The 21,977-nt window shown below is 39.0% G+C and overlaps 1 protein-coding gene across 1 annotated transcript in view; it reads left to right on the forward strand.

Moving 5' to 3' along the window:
- The window catches only part of UBP1 (upstream binding protein 1 (LBP-1a)), a 44,834-nt gene that overhangs the window by 10,511 nt on the left and 12,346 nt on the right, over positions 1-21,977 (forward strand). The window contains exons 3-10 of the mRNA XM_009321162.1: positions 107-143; positions 1,600-1,751; positions 8,742-8,818; positions 11,470-11,575; positions 12,193-12,299; positions 14,040-14,192; positions 14,346-14,456; positions 15,008-15,115. Of these exons, the coding sequence (XP_009319437.1) occupies positions 107-143; positions 1,600-1,751; positions 8,742-8,818; positions 11,470-11,575; positions 12,193-12,299; positions 14,040-14,192; positions 14,346-14,456; positions 15,008-15,115 (851 nt within the window). The remainder of the gene's footprint in view (positions 1-106; positions 144-1,599; positions 1,752-8,741; positions 8,819-11,469; positions 11,576-12,192; positions 12,300-14,039; positions 14,193-14,345; positions 14,457-15,007; positions 15,116-21,977) is intronic.

Raw genomic sequence — 21,977 nt, forward strand, 5'->3', positions numbered from 1 at the left:
CCGGCCTACTTCTGCTTTCATGCCTGTTTGTAGCATCTCCTGTGGTTTCTTCCTAGTGGAGAGGAACCTGTACGGGTGTCTTTTTTTGGTCTTTTTTTAATTCTAGTTGTTATTTTTGGGAGAGACTGTACAGTCTCTACAAGGTAATGACAAACTTCACTGTTCATAAGTATTTCCTCTTTCAGGTCAATATAGCTTCTTCCAGGTAGCCAGGGAAGTGGAATATGATGTGGCTGGCCTTTAACTTAGTGTATGTGGCACATGCTCTGAAAGAAAAGCAGCTGGGTGCCCCAGCTGCAATCCCCATACCTAATACTTACATAGATCAAGTCTATACTATAACCTTCTGTGACACAAAATATTGGCTGTAATTTCACTTTTTAAATTGATTATGATAGTGATACTTTTTGATTCTCCAGATATGAGCTGGAATTCAAGAGGAATTACAGACTTCTCTTTAAAGCAGGCTGTCACAGAAATGAGGAACAACAAAAAATAATTTTATTTCAAAAATTTTAGGGTACAAAGTGTAAATAATAGTGCAATACAGATAAGACACTTATAATTCGTTTACAAAATGTATTAAATCTATGATTGTGATCAATGCAAGAGAAATAAACAAAAGATACATGTAGATTAAAAATGGAATCAACAGGTGAGGTGGTGTGAGAAATCTTACTTCAGTTTAGAAACTAGTTTTCAAGGAAAGTTTCATGGATCTGCAGATAAGAATTTCATCATGAACAAAAATACGGTGCTAGAAAAAACACTATCTTTGAACAGAACTCACTAATCTCTTTGAAGTTTTATTTATGAAGGATTACTGTATACAAGGAGAAGGGATATATTGCTAATACAGAATATTTAATTCTGTAGAAAGCAGGTGATGTGTTTGCTGGTTGTGGTGAAGCTGTCTCTCTTACCACTACCTGCAGACAGCATGGATTGCTCTTTACTCTTCAGAAACTTTGCAGTTCCAAAGTTTTTCTGGTGGTCTTAACGTCTGTAAGTGAAGTGAATCTTGGCATATACTTTCTATAACTTATATTTAGTGAATCTGCTGCTTATCGTTTTTGTGCTATTCAGTGTGCTAAAGCCTAAAACAAGTTAAGATTGAAAAATCTTTAATGTCAACAGAATTAATAGGTTAGATATGATTGTACTAAATGGGGAGAAAGATTTTCGCAGTGTAAGTAACTTACTTTGGGGAATATATTATTTCGAAGAAGAAAGCAAGTGCATTGCTCTCAGCTGCATGTGTATTAGGCAAGCTTGCCCATGTTGACAGGTGAATAGTTAAGAGTAAACTGATTTTTTTTCAGTGGAGACAAGAACTGAAGATTAAATTTTTAGAGGATCAGCACAACTTTATTTATTGTCTGCTTAGGTCACAGAGTATTGTTTATGTATCCTAGCCTAAACTTTTTGTGGAAAATGTTTTGGATATTGCTCACATTGGTTTCACTAATAAACTCAGAGTAACACAATTCTGTATGTATTCCACTATGGTTTTTTAAGTCACAGATAATTTTTTTTTCCTTTAACTTCAGACAAAACAGGACCAACAGTCTCACAAAGTTGTTTGTTTGTTCTTTTCAGTGATGTTTTGGCACTGCCTATTTTCAAACAGGAAGATTCCAGCCTTCCACAAGAAAATGAGACCAAACATCCACCCTTCCAGTATGTTATGTGTGCTGCAACATCTCCAGCAGTAAAATTATATGATGAAACTCTTACATACTTGAATCAAGGTTGGTATACGTATGTTGCAGGCATAACTGTAGTTGAATGCAGCTTGTGGTGCAAGTCTAAAACTGGAATTGTATTTCATGTTTTGATACATGTGGGTACATCCAAAATAAATGCATGTCAAAAATGAGGTTGGATACCTTACTAATGGTCTTGTTTTGTCCAGCTTGCAGACTCACAGCTATAGTCTGTCATTACTTCCCCTTTAGAGTCTGGGGGGGGGGGTTGTTTTTTTTTCTGTTTTCTTTTTTTTTTCCCCTGTTCTGTGTGTTATCCCTCTCTGTTCCCCACCTCCCCCAATAAAATCAAGCCAACAGAGCTTTTGGGAGACAAACTTCAGGTTTTAAGTAATAGCTTAAATACAAGACTAATTTTGCATTCCTGTTTAAACTTGCTTGATAATAGAAAGTTAATTGGATGATATTTGCATAAGGTACACACAAACACCCCTAAAAAGTCATAATAAATGTTAAAATGTCAATCCCTAAACAAAGTGTTGTATAACAGAGGACACTGTAATCGTTCTCAAATTAGCTACGCATATCCTCCCAGAACAGTATTATGTTTGAAACATAAACACAAGTGCAGCTACCTTTGTAGTTACCTTTGGAGTTTGTGTGTATTCACTATTGTCTGTCTACATTTATCAGAAATTAACCAGATAAATACTTCATGTGAGTCTTGCAGTTTTTTCCTCATAGCCTGTGGTTGATTTGCATGAAAATTCGGTTTTCCTTCTACAGAGGATACTGGCTGCTGGGTAAAATAATCTGACTGTAGTCATAGCCCTGTGATAAAACCTCCCTCACCTTTGGAAATGACATTGGTGTCCTAAGTTTAGTCATCTAGTATGCTGAACTCAGATAAAACCATTTATCATTTGTTTTGGACCCTATCAATGGCTTTGTACACTCCTACCCCATCCCCCCGACTCTAATGCTCTAGGATCACCATTCCTAGGTTTAGTTTTGCTTTTTTCTTTGTGGACCTCGACCCAAAATCTCTCAGTAGACAGCACTGTAATTAGAAGACACGGTCCTGCAGCACAGTTTGTATGAAAAATAAAAACAATTTAAAAAAAATTGTTCACCATTTATTTTCCATATCCTAGCATGTTTTGGTACAATTAATCTTCTTAGCTCATGTGCTTCTCTGAGTAGTGTACTACTTTAGTGTGCAGTTAAGAGGACACAGTTTAAAATGAGTATTGGTAAATTTTCCTTGGTCTTTGTGAGCTATTTAACTTACTACTTGCTTTGCTAGGTTATAGATTTTGTATATTTTACATGTGTGTTTTCTTGATAAGGTACCCTTTTTGCTCAAGCTGAAATGCTTCTACTAGTGTGAACTTCTGGTGATGCATTTCATACCTGGAAGTGTTTAACTGTGTACTGGGGCCCTAAAATCTGTGAAAGCAGATTGTATCTAATTTGATACTGACATGATGACAAAGCATCATTTTCAGCTTTCCATGTGAATAAAGTTGCTAAGTGTTTCATCTTGCAGTATCCAGTCTTTCTAAATATGCTTTAAACATTACTTGACTCTTCTACTAAGGAGAATAATGGAAGTTCTTTAGGTGATTTGTAGTTTCTTACAAACGTGATTGCATAGTTCAGCCATTTGCTTAGTCAGGTTTACTTTATTTATTATCACTTTTTGTACCCTGAGTGCTCTCTTCAGCAGAAAACAGTACCATTGCAGCAGTATGCTGGACCAGCAAGACGCTTTGCACTGTTCAAAAAACTTGGAAGTTTTATAAACTTTAAACTCCGTAGAAATACACTTTGTTTTCTTCAGTGCCAGGATCCAGCCTCCCTGACCAAACACAAAGCCCGGAGGTCAGCTCAGTGTGCTGGGGAACCAGCACAAGGTGACAAGCTGAAGGAAGAAAGCGTTTGCTATCTCGCTTTTGAGGAGAGCTTGCCATTTAAGTGACAGTGTCTGAAATAACTGTAAATGTTTCATCTGCCCTTGAAAATCTCTTAATATAAAGATTTCTTTTGCAAAGAAGTTTTGCTATTTTTCAGTGTCCTAGGTAACTTTTCCTGATGTTGAAAAATGAAGGCATTGGTATACCCTTTTTCTAAATAAATGTGGGAAAAAAACCCAGTTGGCCAGCTTCTTTTCTGTGCTAATACTTCGGACAGAAAGACAGTACGTTTACTGCCTAGGTTAAGACTTTTTCCTAAAAATTTCTCTTGTTAGCTGTTAGTGTATGTATATGTATATATGTAAAAAACAATCTTGGGGTAGTTTTGAGACATGACATCTTTCATACTGAAACCACCTTAAAATACGGATCAGTTTGCAACACTGAGTTCTACTGACACATATGTTTATGTAATGAGTTAGATTAATTCCTCTAGAAAAAGAGTAATTTTAATCCTGGTCACTTCAGTTACCTGGTTTCTAGTTTGGCCCCATTACCAGGCAGTGTCTTGCCTTAAATCATTTTCAAGAGGATTGTGAATAGGGAGTACCATAGAGAGCAAATACCCTCTTTAATTTCATCAGCAGTTGTCTTAGTTTACTAGATTGGGAATACCAGAAGCAATGGGAACATTTGCCCTGTCTGTTAAGCTATGGTGACATTTCATAAGGCAATACTTAAGCAAGCCCTGACTTTACCCTCTGTCAGTAAGTATTTTAATTGGAATAGCTAAGAGCATCGTTCAGAGTTCAAGGAGCGTCTGGATTATGCTCTTAGTCATATGATTTAGTTTTAGGTAGTCCTGTGAGGAGCAGGGAGTTGGACTCGATCCTTATGGGTCCCTTCCAACTTGAGATACCCTATGAGTCTATGAGCTAATGGAATATTTAAAGTGATTAGGTTTTCAGCTGAAGCTGATTCTAGAAGTTCAAATCTTGGAGTGATGATGGTTGGTTGTTCACGGGTTTGCAGGGTTCTTACTAACTGTAAAATCTGTTAAATGAGTCAATTGAGAATGCATATGAGAGTTGTAGGGCAATGTTTTGAGTTGACTGCTCTTCAGCTAGATGTATATCGAATAGCAGAAGTGGCATGGAAGAGAATTGCTCTTAAAGGGGAGGCATTCTTTAGGTTGGTTTACACGGTGCAGCTACGCTTGTAGTTCTGTGAATGCAAAGAACTGCTTGGGAGAGATGGGGTCCACCTCACTAAGGGGGGCAAAGGTACCTTTGCCAGCAGGATGGTTGACCTGGTAAGCGGAGCTTTGAAGTAGGAACGACAGGGGAGGGAGAGAGTTACCAGCAGCACTGTGAGAGAGCAAAGGGCTTGGAGTGATGTGCCTGTAAGGGAACACAGAATCAACAAAAGGGGGCTTAAACAGGGTCACTTCCAGCATTTGGGCGTAAGCAAGGAAGTGCCTGTAAAGCACCGCTATGGGGAAACCCCAAAAACCCTTTCTGGGAAATCAGCATGGTGGGGTGCCTCTCTGAAGTGCACGTACGTTAATGCAAGCAGCGTGGGAAGTAAACACGAGGAATTAGTAAACACACATCTGTGTGCAGTTGTAGGGCTATGATCTTGCTGGGATCATGGAGACATCATGGGATGGCTCGCATAAGTGGAATGTTTCAATGGAGGGATACTGGCTCTTTAGGAAAGGCAGGGCAAGAAGATAAGGAAGGGGGAGTTGCTTTTTATGTGGGAGAACAGCTGCAATGCCTGGAGCTCTGCCTAGGGATGGATGATGAGCCAACTGAGAGCTTATGGGTAAGGATTAAAGAGCAGAACAATATGGGTGACATTGTAGTGGGTGTCTGCTATAGGCAACCTGACCAGGAAGAACAAGTAGATCAGGCCTTCTACAAAGAGCCACAAAAGTAGCCTCATGTTCACAGGCTGTGGCCCTCGTAGGGGGGCTTCAACCACCCCAATGTCTTCTGGGGGGACAACATGGCAGGGCATGAGCAATCCAGGAGCTTCCTGGAGAGCATCGATGACAACTTCCTGACCCAAGTGATACAGGAGCCAACCAGGAGAGGTGCTTTGCTATACCTCATACAACAAGGAAGGGCTCATTGGGGATGTGAAGGTCGAAGGCAGCCTCGGCTGCTGTGACCATGAAGATGGTGGAGTTCAGGATCCTGAGAGGAGGAAGCAGGGCAGAAAGCAACATCACATCACTGGACTTCAGGAGAGCAGACTGGCCTCTTGAATGATTTTTTTGGTAGAGTCCTATGGGATAAGGCCGTGGAGGGAAGAGGGGCCCAAGAAAGCTGGTTAATTCAATGATCACCACCTCCAGCCTCAAGAGCAGTGGAGCAGTAGATCCAGTGAGCAGGAAGTCAGACAAAAATGCCAGGAGGCCTGCATGGATGAGCAAGGAGCTCCTGGCAAAACTCAAACACAAAAAGGAGGCATACAGAAGGTGAAAGTAGGGACAGGTAACTTGGGAGAAATACAGAGACACTGAGCATGCAGAGATGCAGTCAGGAAAGCTAAAGCCCAACGAATTGAATCTGGCAAGGAATCAGACAACAAGATGGGGTTCTGTAAGTCATAAGTGGCAAAAGGAAGACTATGGAAAATGTGGGGCCTCTGCTGAATGGGTTGGGGGCCCTGGTGACACAGGACATGGAAAAAGCTGAGGTACTGAATGCCTTCTTTGCCTCAGTCTTTGCCAGCAACACTGGCCTTCAGGAATCCCAGGGCCTAGAGATCAGGGAAAGTCTGGAGCAAGGAATATGTACCCTTAGCGGAAGAGGAGCAGGTCGGGGAATACTTAAGCAAACCAGCCATAGATAAATCCATGGGCCCTGATGGGATGCACCCACGAGTGCTGAGGCAGCTGGTAGATGTCATTGTGAGGCCACTCTCGATAGTCTTTGAATGATCGTGGTGATTAGGAGAGGTGCTTGAGGACTGGAGGAAAGCAAACATTGCTCTGATCTCCAAAAAGGGCAAAAAGGGGGACCCAGGAAACTACAGCCTGGTCAGCCTCACCTCCATCCCTGGGAAGGTGATGGAGTAGCTAATCCCAGGAGCCATTTCCAGGCATATGAAGGCCAAGAAGGTCATCAGGAGTAGTCAGCGTGGATTCACCAAGGGGAAGTCATGCTTGACCAGCTTGATAAACTTCTACGATGAAATGGCTGGCTTGGTAGACAAGGGGGGAGCAGGGGATATTGTCTGCAAGTCCTTGTCTTCAGTAAGGCTTTTGCTATTTTCTCCCATAAGTTCCTCACAGAGAAGCTGGTGAAGTATGGGCTGGATGAGCATCCTTGAGATACTCAAAAGCAGCCTGGACTTGGTCCTGGGCAACTGGCTCTAGATGGCCCTGCTTGAGCAGGGGGGTTGGACAAGGTCCCTTCCAACCTCAACCATGCTGTGATTCTGTGATTTTTGTGAAGGTGGGTACTATAGTTTCAGTGTTAAGCAGCGGGCAGTTAGAGTTCCTAGCACCTTGTGTTACCTTGCTCCTGTGGCTGCTCTTCAGGAAACAGCAGGGAAAGTAGCGTGTATGGCTCTCCTATAGAGATGACTACAATCAATGCTGTGGTGCTTTTTACGCTTTCAAGGCAGCTACATGTCCAAAAATCCAGAATGAAACTTACCTGTCCCTTTGTTTGGAAAACTCCCCATGCTATTTTTGCATTTTTGAGCCTGGCATTCTTTGATTTTTTGCTTTCATCAAATCTTCAGTCTTAGTATTATTTTGTACCTGTAAAAGGTTAGCAACACTTGTTGAGCAAGCAATCAAAATGGTTTTTTCTCCCCCTCCTGCCTTTCAAAATAATGGTGAAAGAGAACAGAGAAATATTTTCAAAAGTTTTATTAATAGTGCTAGAATTAAAAAAAAAAAAAAAAACCAAACCCTGATGCTCTCTGTAAATGCAGATGGACTTCCATAAACCACGACACACTGGTAATTGAGCAAATCCCATTAACAGGAAAAAAATTCCCTCCTGTTAAATATAGGAGGAGAAAAGATCTGTTGCTTTACTCAGCACTAGGTACATTTAATTTTTATTTAGATTTATGTCATCAGTGATCAAATGCTGCTGGGGTAAAGAAAGCCTGTACATGTGTAGAGTATATACATAAATGTGCTAATTGTGTTACAGCAAAAAAATGCCAAACAGTCCATAGTTGGGGGTAACATCAGTCTATGGAGCAGTGAAAGGAGTTGAAGAAATCATTTGCTTATTCACAGGGGTATGACAGCTGAACCTTTACCTTGTAGAGCAAGCCAATAAATGTCTTAAATGTAGTAAGCACTAGAGCATAAAGGTAGTTCAGAGGTTAATGTAGAAGGTAATGAATTTACTGCACTTGATCTTAGTGAACATCTTGAAATCTATTTTCTCTTATATTTTAAAAATTCATTTTTGCAAATCAATACGTGCTGTTCACCTTAGAAGAAAAAAAAATCCCTGTAGTTCAAATAAATTACTTCTAGCTTTCTCTCTTTTGAAGCATAACAGTTCGTCAGATTCACTGGAAAGATAGGTTCACTCATACCTGTTTGAAATAACCAGTAACTAGCTCTTCTAAAGGCTTATTTCTGAAATCATATAAAGCCTACAAATCATACAAAGGCAACAGGTACATGGACAAAATTAAACATGGGAGAACAGTACGTATTCTGTATGAAGAGTATAAAAACTCTTTGCAGGAGTTTGTTGCAGAAAACCAGTCTATGGTTCTCAGTATGTTGCCTTTCATCAGTTTCAAAAATAAAGGGATTCAGTTCTGAAGGTGAGTTTTTCTTCAGAAAAAAATAGAGAAACAAGTATTTAAACTGCATGTAAAATGAAACACTTAAACTTTGAAAGTATCCGTACTTTCCAGGACCAGAGAGTATCCAAGACCAGAAAGTTTCACTTTGTTGCGCTAATTCCTGTGCTGTGAAGTGAACCTTGTTATAAAAATCTCTTAAACAGAAGTTTCAGGTACTGGTATTCTTGTGTACTGTGAACCAAAAGCTAATTCAGGTGCATTAAACACAAAATAGCTTTGTGCTCTGACTCTTTTACTGATACGAACTTTTTTCTCTTTAAAGGTCAGTCCTATGAAATACGGATGCTAGATAATCGGAAAGCTGGAGACATACCAGAGATCAATGGAAAACTGGTGAAGGTGAATTGAAGTTCTCTAGATAGTGTTACTAACAAATCTCTGCTGGTTGCATATGAAAAGTGTAGTTCTTAACCTTTTATTGGTACTCTGATTCACGGACGGAGGTGGGCCAGCTGATCTGACCAATAAAGAAAATAGGCGCAGTGGAACCTAATGCCTAGTTTTGTTGTTTCAGGTTTACTACAAATTAAAAGAATATACATGTATGCATTTCCCCATTTATGAACGGGTTCATTTCACGTAACTTTAGATAGCTAAAGGTGAGCTAATCACTTCATGTACCCTTTGAGGTCTGCAGTCTGATCTGTTTTAAGAGCAGATGAATCTCCACTAAATGTGCCCGTGTCTTTCTGCTGAATAAAAGGAAGCTGTGGTAACAGTGATCTCAAATTTAGGTATCTAAAGTTAGGTGAGAGAAATCCAATCTAGAGACTGTACATTTTATGGATTTTTTTGTGTGTGTGTCACTAGATACTTCTTCAGAATGAGTGTGGACCAGTGATACATAAAAAAAAAAGTATGAATATGAATAGCTAATGCATAGAGTACTTGAGTGTACTGAAGACCAAATTATTTTATGCAGAGCTTAAGATACCTAGTTGTCTGTAGATTTGTATCCAACATCATCTGAGCCATTTCATTGTCCATTTCAATTGATTAGGAGATGTGGAAAGAGGCTAGAGGATCTTTTAGAAAGAAGTGGAGGTATTACAAGCGTGTTTCTTAGTAGGTGTTATGGAAGACACATGGAGCCAACCTGTGGTTTTTGCAACTGTGGGATATTGGAGATATATCCAGAGGAAAAGAGAGATCTCTAATTTTGCTGCTCATTGAGCGGTTTGTTCCATAGCTGAGCTCCTTTCCTTAATTCCAGATTTGTCTCCTTGTGCTTTAATGTTAGAAGAAGGTACTGTGAATCTGAGGTATTGCATGAAGTATAAGAATGAGGCGGACTGAAAAATGTCCAATTCGTGGTACAAATTATTAAAAGAACTGTGAAGGGGAGGGGTTTGGATTTTTCTTATAAGCATCTAACAATTTTATCAAAGTCTGTGAAAAAAATCTTATTCGTGTATTGGGAAAGAAGGGAAAAACTTCAGTTAAATTCACTTTGACAGTGGTACTAATAAGTACACCAGAACAGTGTGCCTGTGGGAGGCCGTCTTTGCCTGTCAACTTTGGGCTATGTAATGTGTGAACTTTGGCTGGCTTGTGTAGTCCTAAGCCTTGTTCTTATTTGTCTGTGGGATGCTTGTTCAGAGATAATTTCAGGAAGTGTTAAGCACAAGCATAAAACTGGGATTTGTGAGTTCTGTAATTAAATCTTCTACAACCTGGCACGTTGACTTGCTGTAGTAAGCATGTTGGCTGTTTTGCCCCTTAGGTGCTCTTTCCTTGTAGCTTTGGGGAATCTCTCTGCTGTAATTTTATAGGTTTGTATATTGGTCGTGAGCCATTTGGTAGGTAAAATAGGACAAAGCAGTGTAAAAGTTGAAAAAAAGTAAATTTTATCACAGCAAGGCATTGTGATGCCGCATCAACAAATTTTCCATTTCGGACACTTAAATACTGGAATGCCAGTACTTCAACAAAGAAGGCATTTCGTGTTGGTGAAGGTGGCTGCAGATATTTCCAAGCTCCAAACTTGCTGGTTTGCAGTGAAAAAGGAGCGGTATGGTTTGTATGTGTGTGCGCACGCAAACACATGTGCTTTCTGTTATGTTCGAAATAAAATCAAGGAAATGCAATGTATCTGGAGGAGGCACTTCATTTAAAAGTTCTTGGGGGTTTTTTGAACACTTTTATCCACGGTTAGTACAAGTAAGACTGTAGACTAACGGGAAAAAATGAGACTTTAAGAAGTTTGTCTACGTTTTGTTTGTTCAGTAGCAATTCATGTATACAATTTTTTCCTCCTCTGTATAACAAATTGCTTTGTGTGTGCATTCATGCAGCAGAATAGAAACCTTTCTTTAATATGACTAAGAAGAGCACAGTCGTAGCAGAACTGGTCACAAAAATAGGTATTGTTGGCTAATTGCTTGTAGCTGAATAAAGTTAAATCATATCGTACTATTTCTAGATTAATATTTCAGCTAGAACAGTTGGAATAGTTTGGAAGTTGTTTATTACTTTTTTACTATTAATTAAAATCATAGATTTGTTGTAAATATGTTTATAAATACTCGGAAGGGATTTTTCTATTAATTTTATTTCTTAAAATTTTCTACAAAAATTGAAAAATTCCCAATGAAAAAAAATGGTCAAACTATATTCACAGCTTTTCAGAATAAATGAAGTCTTTTGTGTTTGTTTTCTAAAATAAGTTTGCGTTGCCTACTCAGTGTTGATACTATGCTGTCAGTGTTGCTCGGTTCACTGCATGTAATTCATAGTGACATTTGGAATGTGCAATCAGATGTAATTCTCTTCTGCATTTTTATCACATTTTCAAGTATCTCCTGCTGCTCAGTTCTATTTCTGTGTTCTGGAATATTTTGGGATACCGATGGTTGCCAAATTTTTTGCTGTAAATACGTGTTTATCAGCGCTGTGGCTATTTTGGAATGTTCTAGTGCTTTATCTTCAGGCTGTTTCTAAACATATAGTAACTTTGTGGCTCATCATATGCTTGTTTTCTTCTTTGTTAGAGTATTATAAGAGTTGTGTTCCATGACAGAAGGTTGCAATATACAGAACACCAGCAGCTAGAAGGTTGGAAGTGGAACCGCCCTGGGGACAGACTTCTTGACTTAGGTATAATTGTTTCTATCTGTTGCTGCTGTATGAAATTCCATTTCCAAATTTAAATTGATCATGGTCACATTTATGCAAGGGCTGGTGAAAAAACACAGACCGGTTTTCTGTGTGCTGCTTTGTCACAGTGTGTATTTTGAATATAAATGTTCTTACTACTTTCACATGCCTTTAAAACCTTCAAGTGCTACAGAAGTAAGATAGCAACTCTGCAACCTTATACATTTAGTAATCTTTCTAATTTTGATTACTAAATGTTACAGTAATTAGGAGAACACAGACAAAAGTAACTAGTAGATTGTGGAAATGACACCAACATGGTTTCTTTATTTTGCGTAACTTTATAATTTTTTTTGCTTAAGCTGTGGGGGGGTAGGGGGAGAAGGAGGGGAATAAAAAAACCACCCCCAAACCCTGAGCACTTTGTATGTTGAGTCTACTAAGTTTCTTCAGATTAGTCCTAAGAAACTGTTTATGGGCTTATGGTCAAGCCACCAAAGCCCACCTTTTTTTCACCCTAGCTGCGTTTGCTGATGGTAACCTTATATTAAAATTTATTTCTAGTGTTTTCTTGGAATATGATTATTTTAAAACATATACTACTTATTTTAATGTAGATATTCCAATGTCTGTTGGAGTCATTGATATCAAGACAAATCCAAGCCAGCTCAATGCAGTTGAATTTTTGTGGGATCCAACAAAATGTACATCTGCTTTTATTCAGGTTTGAAACTTTACTTGACTGGATGTTTGTGTTTGGTGCCTTTCAGGTCACAAACAGTAGTATATTTGCACTATGAAGCTTCTTGCTTTCTTATTTGTGGGATAGACATTAAATACCAGCTTTGTAAAAAAACCAAACCACAGGTTCATAGCAACTGTTACTTCTATAAGCGTTCCTAGTTAGGTTTTTCAATTTGATTTGAGTTTATAAAAGCATCTTTTAAAAACAATTTAAATAAAAGGCTTTCAAAAAGCTCTTTGCAGAAAGCTGCCATGGTTAAAATATTTAGTTATACGAAGTATTAGAATTAATTTATATCCCTCTAAATAACTGTCACTACTATTTTCTTTTTCAGTTGAGAGGCCCACTTTCCTAGAGATGAGCTTCAGCAGAGGCTTGGCTTGAGGATACAAAATGAAAATTAGTGTTCTACAAAGAGTTTTAAATCAGACATTCAAAGATGTTTCTTACTATGTCAGTAGGCTTCCTTGTAGTAGGATTTTTATTATTTATGTATTTCATATTCAGGGCAATTGAACATGCTTTCTTTGGAAATTATTTAGATAGAAAGTTCAGTTTTGCATTGGAATTTTTAGCTTACTTTTGTCTCAGATCTGTTTTTGTTACGAAGAAAAGGTATAAAGTTTGAGGTAGCAGCGTTTCTTAGGCTGCCAAAATAGGTTAAATTCCGCATTGTCAGTAAATTAACTTTGATGTGGTGCAATTGAAGACATTTTTTCTAGTAAGAATTACACAAGTACTAAAATGTAGTCTCCTTGAAGAAGTGTGAGATAAACTATTGAGTATTTTTTATGCACTTCCTTAGAAGAAGTGATAACAGACTGAGCAAAAATGGAACTGATTCTTATTATGCAAGTATAGTTCACTTATGCTAAAGGCTAGCGAACACAGCATAGCAGCACTGATTACACTTAAAGCTTAAATTTCCAGTCTATGGTTCTCTGTTGTTGATGGCCATAGGAAATAAAAAGATAGTATTGTAGTCGTTGAGAGTGCAAGGTATGCTATTGTCCATGGTGCTTGGCTTGCTTAAAATTCCATAAGGAAGCAAAAAAAATTGGGAGCACTGTCCAGTGAGATTCATCATAACTCTTTCCGTTACACTGGTTTTCTCCTTAGATATCTTTTAGGGGTATTTCTAGCTTATAAACCCAGTCTTCAGGCTGATGCAGCACTTGAGGCAATTACATACTGATTAAAAAGTCTGCTGACTTTTATAGGATGTTGGGCATATTTGAAAATACACTGATTTCACATGAGATTAAAAACTCTTCCAGTCGGTGACCTTCTATAGCTTTGGTAGTACTTATTACAAGTAACTCTGAAGTTTATTCTAGCTATAATGCATTGGACAACAGTATCTTGAAAAAGTGTTTGCTGTATTCATGATAGATATAGTTGTCATCCACATACATTTTTCTTAAGATCCAGCAAGTTCTCATTTAATAAGAATCTATAATGACTTCTGCTTTTTGGAGAGATTTTGGTGACACACTTGCTTGTTTCCCCTCTTTCCTGTCAGCTCAAATATAATGGTTTTGGTTTCGTTTGCCTGTGGGCATGAAAAGGAACAAAACGTTAGTTATGCAGCTTGGTCCTCAGGCTGGGTAGTTTGTTACTTGTCCTTAGAAAATGTGTATGATGTTGGTAACACATAGTAAGATTCATGTCTAGAATACTTCTGAGGGTCCTTTTCGTTTGGTGGTGGTTTTTTTTCAGGTACATTGCATCAGCACTGAATTTACCCCTCGTAAACATGGAGGAGAGAAAGGAGTTCCTTTTAGGATTCAGGTCGACACTTTTAAACAGACTGAAAATGGAGAATATACAGATCATCTGCATTCAGCCAGTTGTCAAATCAAAGTTTTTAAGGTAACAGTAAAAACCAGATCCTTAATAAGTCTCTCAGAAGCTCTCATAAAGATGGGGGACATCTTTATATTACTGCTTGACTTCTGAGATGAGATTTCAATTATAAAACCATTTTCCACCTGCTTTCTTGTTCATGTAACTGTTCATTTTTAGCCAAAAGGAGCAGACAGGAAACAGAAAACAGACAGAGAAAAGATGGAAAAGCGAACTGCACATGAAAAAGAAAAGTATCAGCCTTCATATGACACCACAGTTCTTACAGAGGTAACAAAATAGAATTGCATCTGCTTACTGAGGAGAAAATACATAGAAACAGCGTATAACTTAGCTGCAGTCTTGGAAGGGTTGGGGAAGAATTAGTTCTACACAAATCTAAGCTTTTTATTTGACAAACTTGTCCAGTGAATAGCAACATTAAATTTTAAGATTTTGTTTAGTAAACTTTCATTTAGATACTCAATAGATGCTTCTATTAAAACACACTAATATTGAACACTATTTGACTGACTGTACTGAACCCTAGAGCAAGTCTTTTGGTACAGACCTAAAACTTTGCAACTGAAGAACAAAAAAAAAAAAAAGAGGGGGGAATCTAGAATTTAATTACCTGCCAAATTTGAACTTCAAAGTGTATTTTTTGGAGATTACTGAATTTAAGGCCAGAGCCTCAGTAGGTTTTTGCATTTTCTTTTTATTTAAACATCAGTGAGTTCTATGCAGTTTTCTAAAGATTTCAGAAGTTTTTAAAAGGCTTTTAGATCTTTCCTCACTGTATAATGAAAAGAAATTGATCCAAATCTTTGGTGTTTGTCCAGATGAGGCTTGAGCCTATAATTGAAGATGCAGTTGAACATGAGCAGAAAAAGTCCAGCAAGCGGACTTTGCCAGCAGACTACGGTGATTCTCTGGCAAAGCGAGGCAGTGTAAGGGACTTCTGCTTACCTTTTCATTGTGCAAGATACCTTGTGCAGTGTTAGATATAGGAGAAACTTCCATTATATAAAGTAAAAATATTTTGATTGCTGTGTCTTAATTTTATTCACTTTTATGTATACCAATTACTCCATGTTTGTTTTCAGCAAAGGAATCCTTCCTAAATCTAACACTTAAACTGTTGCAGAGGGACTGTGTAACTTTTAAAAGTCAAGAGCTTTCGGTTTATGCGACTTTAAATGAAATAGCTTTTTGCTTTCCTATATGTGTGTAATTAGTGGAAGTAAGAACGGTGAAATTTAGTGTTTTGTTCCGTATTTGTACTAACATTCGATATAAGTTTCCATGTACATCAGTATTTTTAAAACACCGTGTAGTGTTGCAGATGGTTGATCGTTAGTTACTGATTTTCCCTTTAGCCTTCTACATATTGTGCTCCAAGCAGGTTTAATGCAGTTCAGAAGAGTCAGCACATCTTCATGACATGTGTACGCTAACCCTATATGTGCCTCCCCCTCCCCCCCAATGAATCTAGCATATATCCTGCGCAGTCTTCCTGTCAAGGTTTAGCATTTTAGATTTCTTAAATGCTGTTTCTTAAGGGGAATATCATTGAGACCTTACATTGTTCAGATGAGAAACAATCCTGCGTCTTCCATTTGGCAAGTTTAAATGTCAATTAATAATGTGACTGTGGAAGACAATTATTTGACTGTTCTTTGAACAGGCATATTGTGCTGACAGCTTTTTCCCAGCAGCGCTTAGGAAATGACTGTCTGAGTCTTGTCCCTCAGACATAATTTAGTTTGTATCATTGATCTGTAAAAGTGATATATAAGGTTTACGTTATAAAACACTTCAGTGTATGCCTCTTGTTGTTTATAAACTGTGTAACTGGGTAGGAGGGAACAAGCAATATTAAGTCAGATGGGTTCTTTGGGGGATTTTTTTTTTGCCCTCTGAAACTATTGTAGGCACTGAGCTCTCTGAATTTACCTTCTACTGTTTTGGTTGTTGGTTTTTTTCTTTCTTTTAAGATGCACCTTTAGGATTCTTTGGCAGTGCAGACACTCTATTTGTTCTAGCTGGCCCTGGGGGGGGAGGTACAGACAGGAGAAAACAGGATGTTATCACTTTCATTTATAAAGCATGTCTAAAGCATCTTTTGAGGCTGGTCCTTTGAGGGATTTCTACTTTTTCTCCCACCCCCCCACTCCCCCCCCTTCTCTTTCTGTTGTTATAAGTACATCATTGAATGATTGTTGCTTATAGGAAGAATAATAGAAAAAGGTATTTTTAAAAGATAGGACAAATCCCTTGTCCAGGGTAGGACAAACTGTAGCCAAATGATATCTGAAAGTTGTCTAACCTGTTCTTAACTTAACAATCTCTTGAAATACTAAGCTTCTATGAATGGGAGCATTACCTTAGTTGTAGTGAATAAAAATTGCAGTAGGACAGGTAGTACTGGACTTCTAATGCCTTTCCCAAAGCACACAAAGGATAGTGTGTGTGTGTTTATTTCTTCACTTCTTGCTTGGGATGAAGGGTGACCCACAGACTATTTTGGAATAACAGCTACGTACAGCTTTCCAGTTCTCTTAATTGTGCAGCCGACTATTCCTGTTTTGCGTTTGCCCGTAATAAAATGCTATCTTGAGATCATTTGGTCAGTTTGTTGAGTCCATTTTGAATTTTATTCCTGTAGGATGAAATGCTTTCAGCCTTGCTAACTTGGTATCTGCAGATTTAACACATTACCTGTTCCATCATGACAATGCTTGTTATCATTAGTAAAATTATTAGAAAGCACCAAGCCCATTAAAAAATACCATGAAACACTATTTTTTCTGTATTCATAGTGAAACCTTGGTAATCACTATACACTCATTAAGTACTGTTTTTAACTATGTAAGTTAGTTTGCTTGATCTAGAAAAGGAACGTCTGATCTACAGCTTGAAGGGCCAACTCATCAGCCTTTTCCTCTTGTCACCAGACAGGCTTATGCTTGTGGGCCTTGTCGATACAGACAGGGGATGATGCATGTTTCTACTTAGAGCAATTCTGTCCTTGCAAATCTGTCTTCCCAAATGTAGCCATCCACTAAATCAGAAGGTTTGGCCATTGACAGACTTACTTCATATGTGCATATCAAATGTACCGTATGTGCACTACAGTTGTCACAGAGAGGCTTAGACACAAAAACTGAAGACCTGTTTCCTTACATTTAAGTATGAGAATTGACACTGTTTTACATATTACGTCTTTATATATGATGGATCTTGTACTTCGTGTGTCCTAGGAATTGTGGCTCCATTACAGAAGGGAAACAGGATTGTTTGGAGTGTGTTTTTCTTGACGAAGTCGGGAGCGCTGGCTGTTGCTTAGCCAATGCTGCTTCCTAGATGCCCAGAAATAATTTTCTGTTATCTTTTCTTGAATTCCAGAAGTTTAGGTTGATCCAATCTATAGTTAGAGTTGGGTATTGTTATCTTCCTCCTACACCTAACCTATTATATAGGCTGTCTTTTTTGTTCCTTGCTTTTTGCATCTCACTTTGTATGTTGGCTTTTTTATTTTGCCCCTCCAAGATTCTGCTGTTCTATTTGGTGGATATTTCTAATTTTGTTTCTTTTTTTTTTTGCCCCTGTATGATGTCTTCCAGCTCAGCTACAATCTGATTTGGACAGATTGGTTTCTTACTGGGCTTCCTTCAGGAAACATTGAATCTAGTATCTTTTCTTTCCAATTTAATTTGTATGGGATTCTAACACGATACAGAGAGTTTGGTGAAACTTCCTTTCTGAATGGTCACTCTGCTCTGCTCTTCTCCTATCCTTTCCTAAGAACCTGTGGTGGGTTGACCCTAGCTGGACACCAGGTGCCCACCAAAGCCGCTCTATCACTCCCCTCCTGAGCTAGACAGGGGAGAGAAAATAGAATGAAAGGCTCGTGGGTCGAGATAAGGACAGGGAGATCACTCAGCAGTTACCATCCACGGGCAAAACAGACTCGACTCAGGGAAATTACTTTAATTTATTACCCGTCAAATTAGAGTAGGATAATGAGAAATAAAACCAAATCTTAAAAACACCTTCCCCTCACCCCTCCCTTCTTCCCGGGCTTAACTTCACTCCCGATTTTCTCAACCTCCTCCCCCCCCAGCGGCGCAGGGGCACGGGGACTGGGGGTTGCGGTCAGTTCATCACACGTTGTTTCTGTCACTCCTTCCTCCTCACACTCTTCCCCTGCTCCAGCGTGGGGTCCCTCCCACAGGAGACAGTCCTCCGTGAACTTCTCCAGCGTGAATCCTTCCCACGGGCTGCAGTTCTTCACGAACTGCTCCAGCATGGGTTCCTTCCACAGGGTGCAGTCCTTCAGGAACAGACTGCTCCGGCGTAGGTCCCCCATGGGGTCACAAGTCCTGCCAGCAAACCTGCTCCAGCGTGGGCTCCTCTCTCTGTGGGTCCACAGGTCCTGCCAGGAGCCTGCACCAGTGTGGGCTTCCCACGGGGTCACAGTCTCCTTCGGGTGCATCCACCTTCTCCGGCGTGGGGTCCTCCATGGGCTGCAGGTGGATATCTGCTCCACCGTGGACCTCCATGGGCTGCAGGGGGACAGCCTGCTTCACCATGGTCTTCTCCACAGGACCTGTGTCTGCAGAGTTGTTGCTCTCACATATTCTCTCTCCTCTCCCACAGCTGCTGTTGCACAGCGGTTTTTACCCTTTCTTAAACATGTTACCACAGAGACGCTACCAACATCACCGATGGGCTCAGCCTTGGCCAGCGGTGGATCCATCTTGGAGCCGGCTGGCATTAGCTCTGTTGGACACGAGGGAAGCTTCTAGCATCTTCAGACAGAAGCCACCCCTGTAGCCCCCCTGCTACCGAAACCTTGCCACGCAAACCCAATACAGAACCACAGATTTTTTTCTAATTACCATCACCCATCTTTTCCTTCTCATTCATTTTCCTAAGAATGCCATCTAGATATGCTTTTCCATTACTCCTTTTTATTCATCTGATGTTTCAAAATTCGGTGCATCCACTGCAATTTCTGCAGTATTTATCTCAGTATTTTCTAAACAGGCAGATGCATAGTTAAACTACTTGTTAAGACTGTCTCTCATGCTATGGACTGTTGACTTTTTCTGTAGAGATAAAAGGCTGCAAACTTAACACTGCCTTCTGGACCTCAGAGCGGATGTTTATGTACAGGTGACCTTCAGCCAGGGGCCATTTTATGAAGGAGGCACTTTATTTTTTTCCTCTCTTCCGAATATATAGAAGCTAGAGCTTATCTAAGGAAGAAGAGAAGAAAACCCACGAGATTCTTTCCCCTGCTTTGAATTTAAAAAAGCAGGCAAATTTGTATTGTGGTAATTGGGTCTTTGCACTTTTTTCTGTCTGCAGTATCTTGGTTGATTTTTATATTATAGATATATAATATGTCACAAGCTAGAATATATAAAGGTACAATTTGATTAAACTTGATCAAATGGTCATTTTTTGCAGATAGAGCTGATTATAGGGCACGTGGAAGTTAGAAGACTTCCAGGTATAGAGCTTGAAATAAATTGGAACATAGAGTTTTGGACGTGAAAGATTGGTGCAGAAGTTAAATATTTTCTGTAAGTAACTTAAATTTAGAATATAAAACCTTCTAGAGGCTATGAGAGTCAGAAAGTGGAGCTGGAGCAAAACTAATTCAGTAACATAAGTATATAGACTTTCTTCAATTTGTTTCTCCTTACATTTATATAGACTTCATATAGCAGTATCAGTAGCATACAGGATATGCAATGTGGGTGACTTCACGTTTTGGGAATAACTTCTTTACTTCTGCATTCAGGATAATTAAGTCTATTTTAGCAGAAGTTTTTTTGCTTTTACCAACAACAGCTGCGGTTGCTTAGGGCAAGAACCCCGTTTTTTACAGGTTAATTGAAAAAGCTCTGTCCCATGTATAATAAAATTGCTGCCCTGTTCTCTAAAGATGATGCTGTGTGCCCAAGTATAATAAGCCTAATTTGGAGAACAGAAGTTTTGTTTTCATGTTGATTTGGTATTTGAATACAATATGGAGTTCTTTGCCAAAGTTCAGTTTTACTCTCTCGTAAAGCATGAATTTGGGCAGATTCGGGTAGATTGGAAGTAGAAAGGGAAACGACATTAAACAGTGGCTTAGAATAACTTGAGATTTTGCAATTCTTCAGAAGTTAGGAACGTTCTGAGTTTAAATGCTAAATATCCTGAGTCTGAAAAATCATACTTAGAAGGACTTCCTGTCTTCCTTTTTAACTCGGTAAAACCATTCGTCAACACTTTATAACTTCATTCATGTCTTATATAGAAGGACGTTAAAGATCTGAAACCAAAATAGTTTTCGCCTTCTCAAGAATTAATCAGTGTTTGGAAATTAAGGCATAATTTCCAGAGTGCAGTTGTATCAGTAGTATTGTATCAGTGTACTAGTAATGGAGGGCGGTTAGTCTCGAGACCTCAAAACCAACTTTGAAAATTCACCAGTATATATTAATTGTTCATTACAGGTAAAGATACGATGGCGATCTTTTTTCTGTTCTCAGATGGCTTTTTACAGGGTTGGATGCTTCCTTGTGACAGAGTGACATTTTTCTTTTAAGTTTACATCCAGTGGCCAGGGGCTTCTGTATTAGTATCGTTAGCTTGCTGAATGTCCTTTGGTTAACTCAGTTTTGGGCTTAAGAATATAAGAAATATCCTGATTGATCAGACCACAAGTCTCTGAAGTCCAGTGCTGTGGCAGTTGCCCAGGCAGTGGCAACTGCAGATGCTGTTTCAAGAAAGGCTGCATCAGGGAAGCCTCGCCACTTTCTGTGATCCGTTCCCCTCGTAACCCCCCAGCGTCCAGAATCGTCGTGCAGGATGTTAGAAAGCACGTCCCTGCTTAGTCTTTTTAGTGTTAGTGGATTTGATGCCCAGGAATTTGTCTAATCCTGTTTCTGAACATGATGGGTTTGTGACGCGTGGGACAGTTGTGCATGTGAGTGATGCCGAAAGGATAAGCAGATCGTGTTAATTACTAGAAGATGCTTGAAGAATATAGGCTGTAGCTTTTTTTTTTTTTTTTATTATACTATGCCTCGATGATTCTTTCAGAACTAAGTATCTCAGTGCTCAAATACTCATTTTTCCCTCCACAACCCATAAGACAGAAGAAAGGAGAACTGAGCCAATGGGCATGTTGCAGTAGTAGTATAATTACTACTGCTACTTTTTTGTTGTTTTTTTTTTTAAACCAATGATTCACTCTCAGTGGATCGTTAGTAACATTCTTGCTGGAAGAGGAGGCAAGGTGGGAAAGTGTGTTTATAGAAGAAAGGCTACTTGCTTTGGGTCGGGATTTTCTTCTTCTAAATATTTCAAATGTGCTTCTCCCTGCATTTAAACTCAGAGTTTTGTTCTGAACAATTTCAGCTGAGCTTGAAGGACAGAAACATTAACTGCAGTACATGCCTTGGGAATGGCTCAAAAGCTAATCTCTGACACCGATTCGTTCTTCCCTGCCCCTGAATTTAAATGTGCGTCAAACAGAATGTTGTAATGGCATAGTGGCTAAGGATGTACAGCTTGCATTTGCGTGTCCAGATAAACATCTTGCATTAAAATTTCGGGAGAGAATGTCAGAAAATTAAATAAAATTAATTGCACTTCCAAAATATTTCAGAAGAACAAAGCTAACGTTATTATGTTGAGCTTTTATTTTAAAATTATGGCTTTGGACCACATAATTAGGGAATGAAGGCCTATTTTAACTACCCGTTGTAATATAACATCTTTGAGATTAACATTAAAATTTGCTTGAGA

Source organism: Pygoscelis adeliae, unplaced genomic scaffold (genome assembly GCF_000699105.1).
Source record: "Pygoscelis adeliae isolate BGI_AS28 unplaced genomic scaffold, ASM69910v1 Scaffold280, whole genome shotgun sequence".
Classification (NCBI taxonomy): domain Eukaryota; kingdom Metazoa; phylum Chordata; class Aves; order Sphenisciformes; family Spheniscidae; genus Pygoscelis; species Pygoscelis adeliae.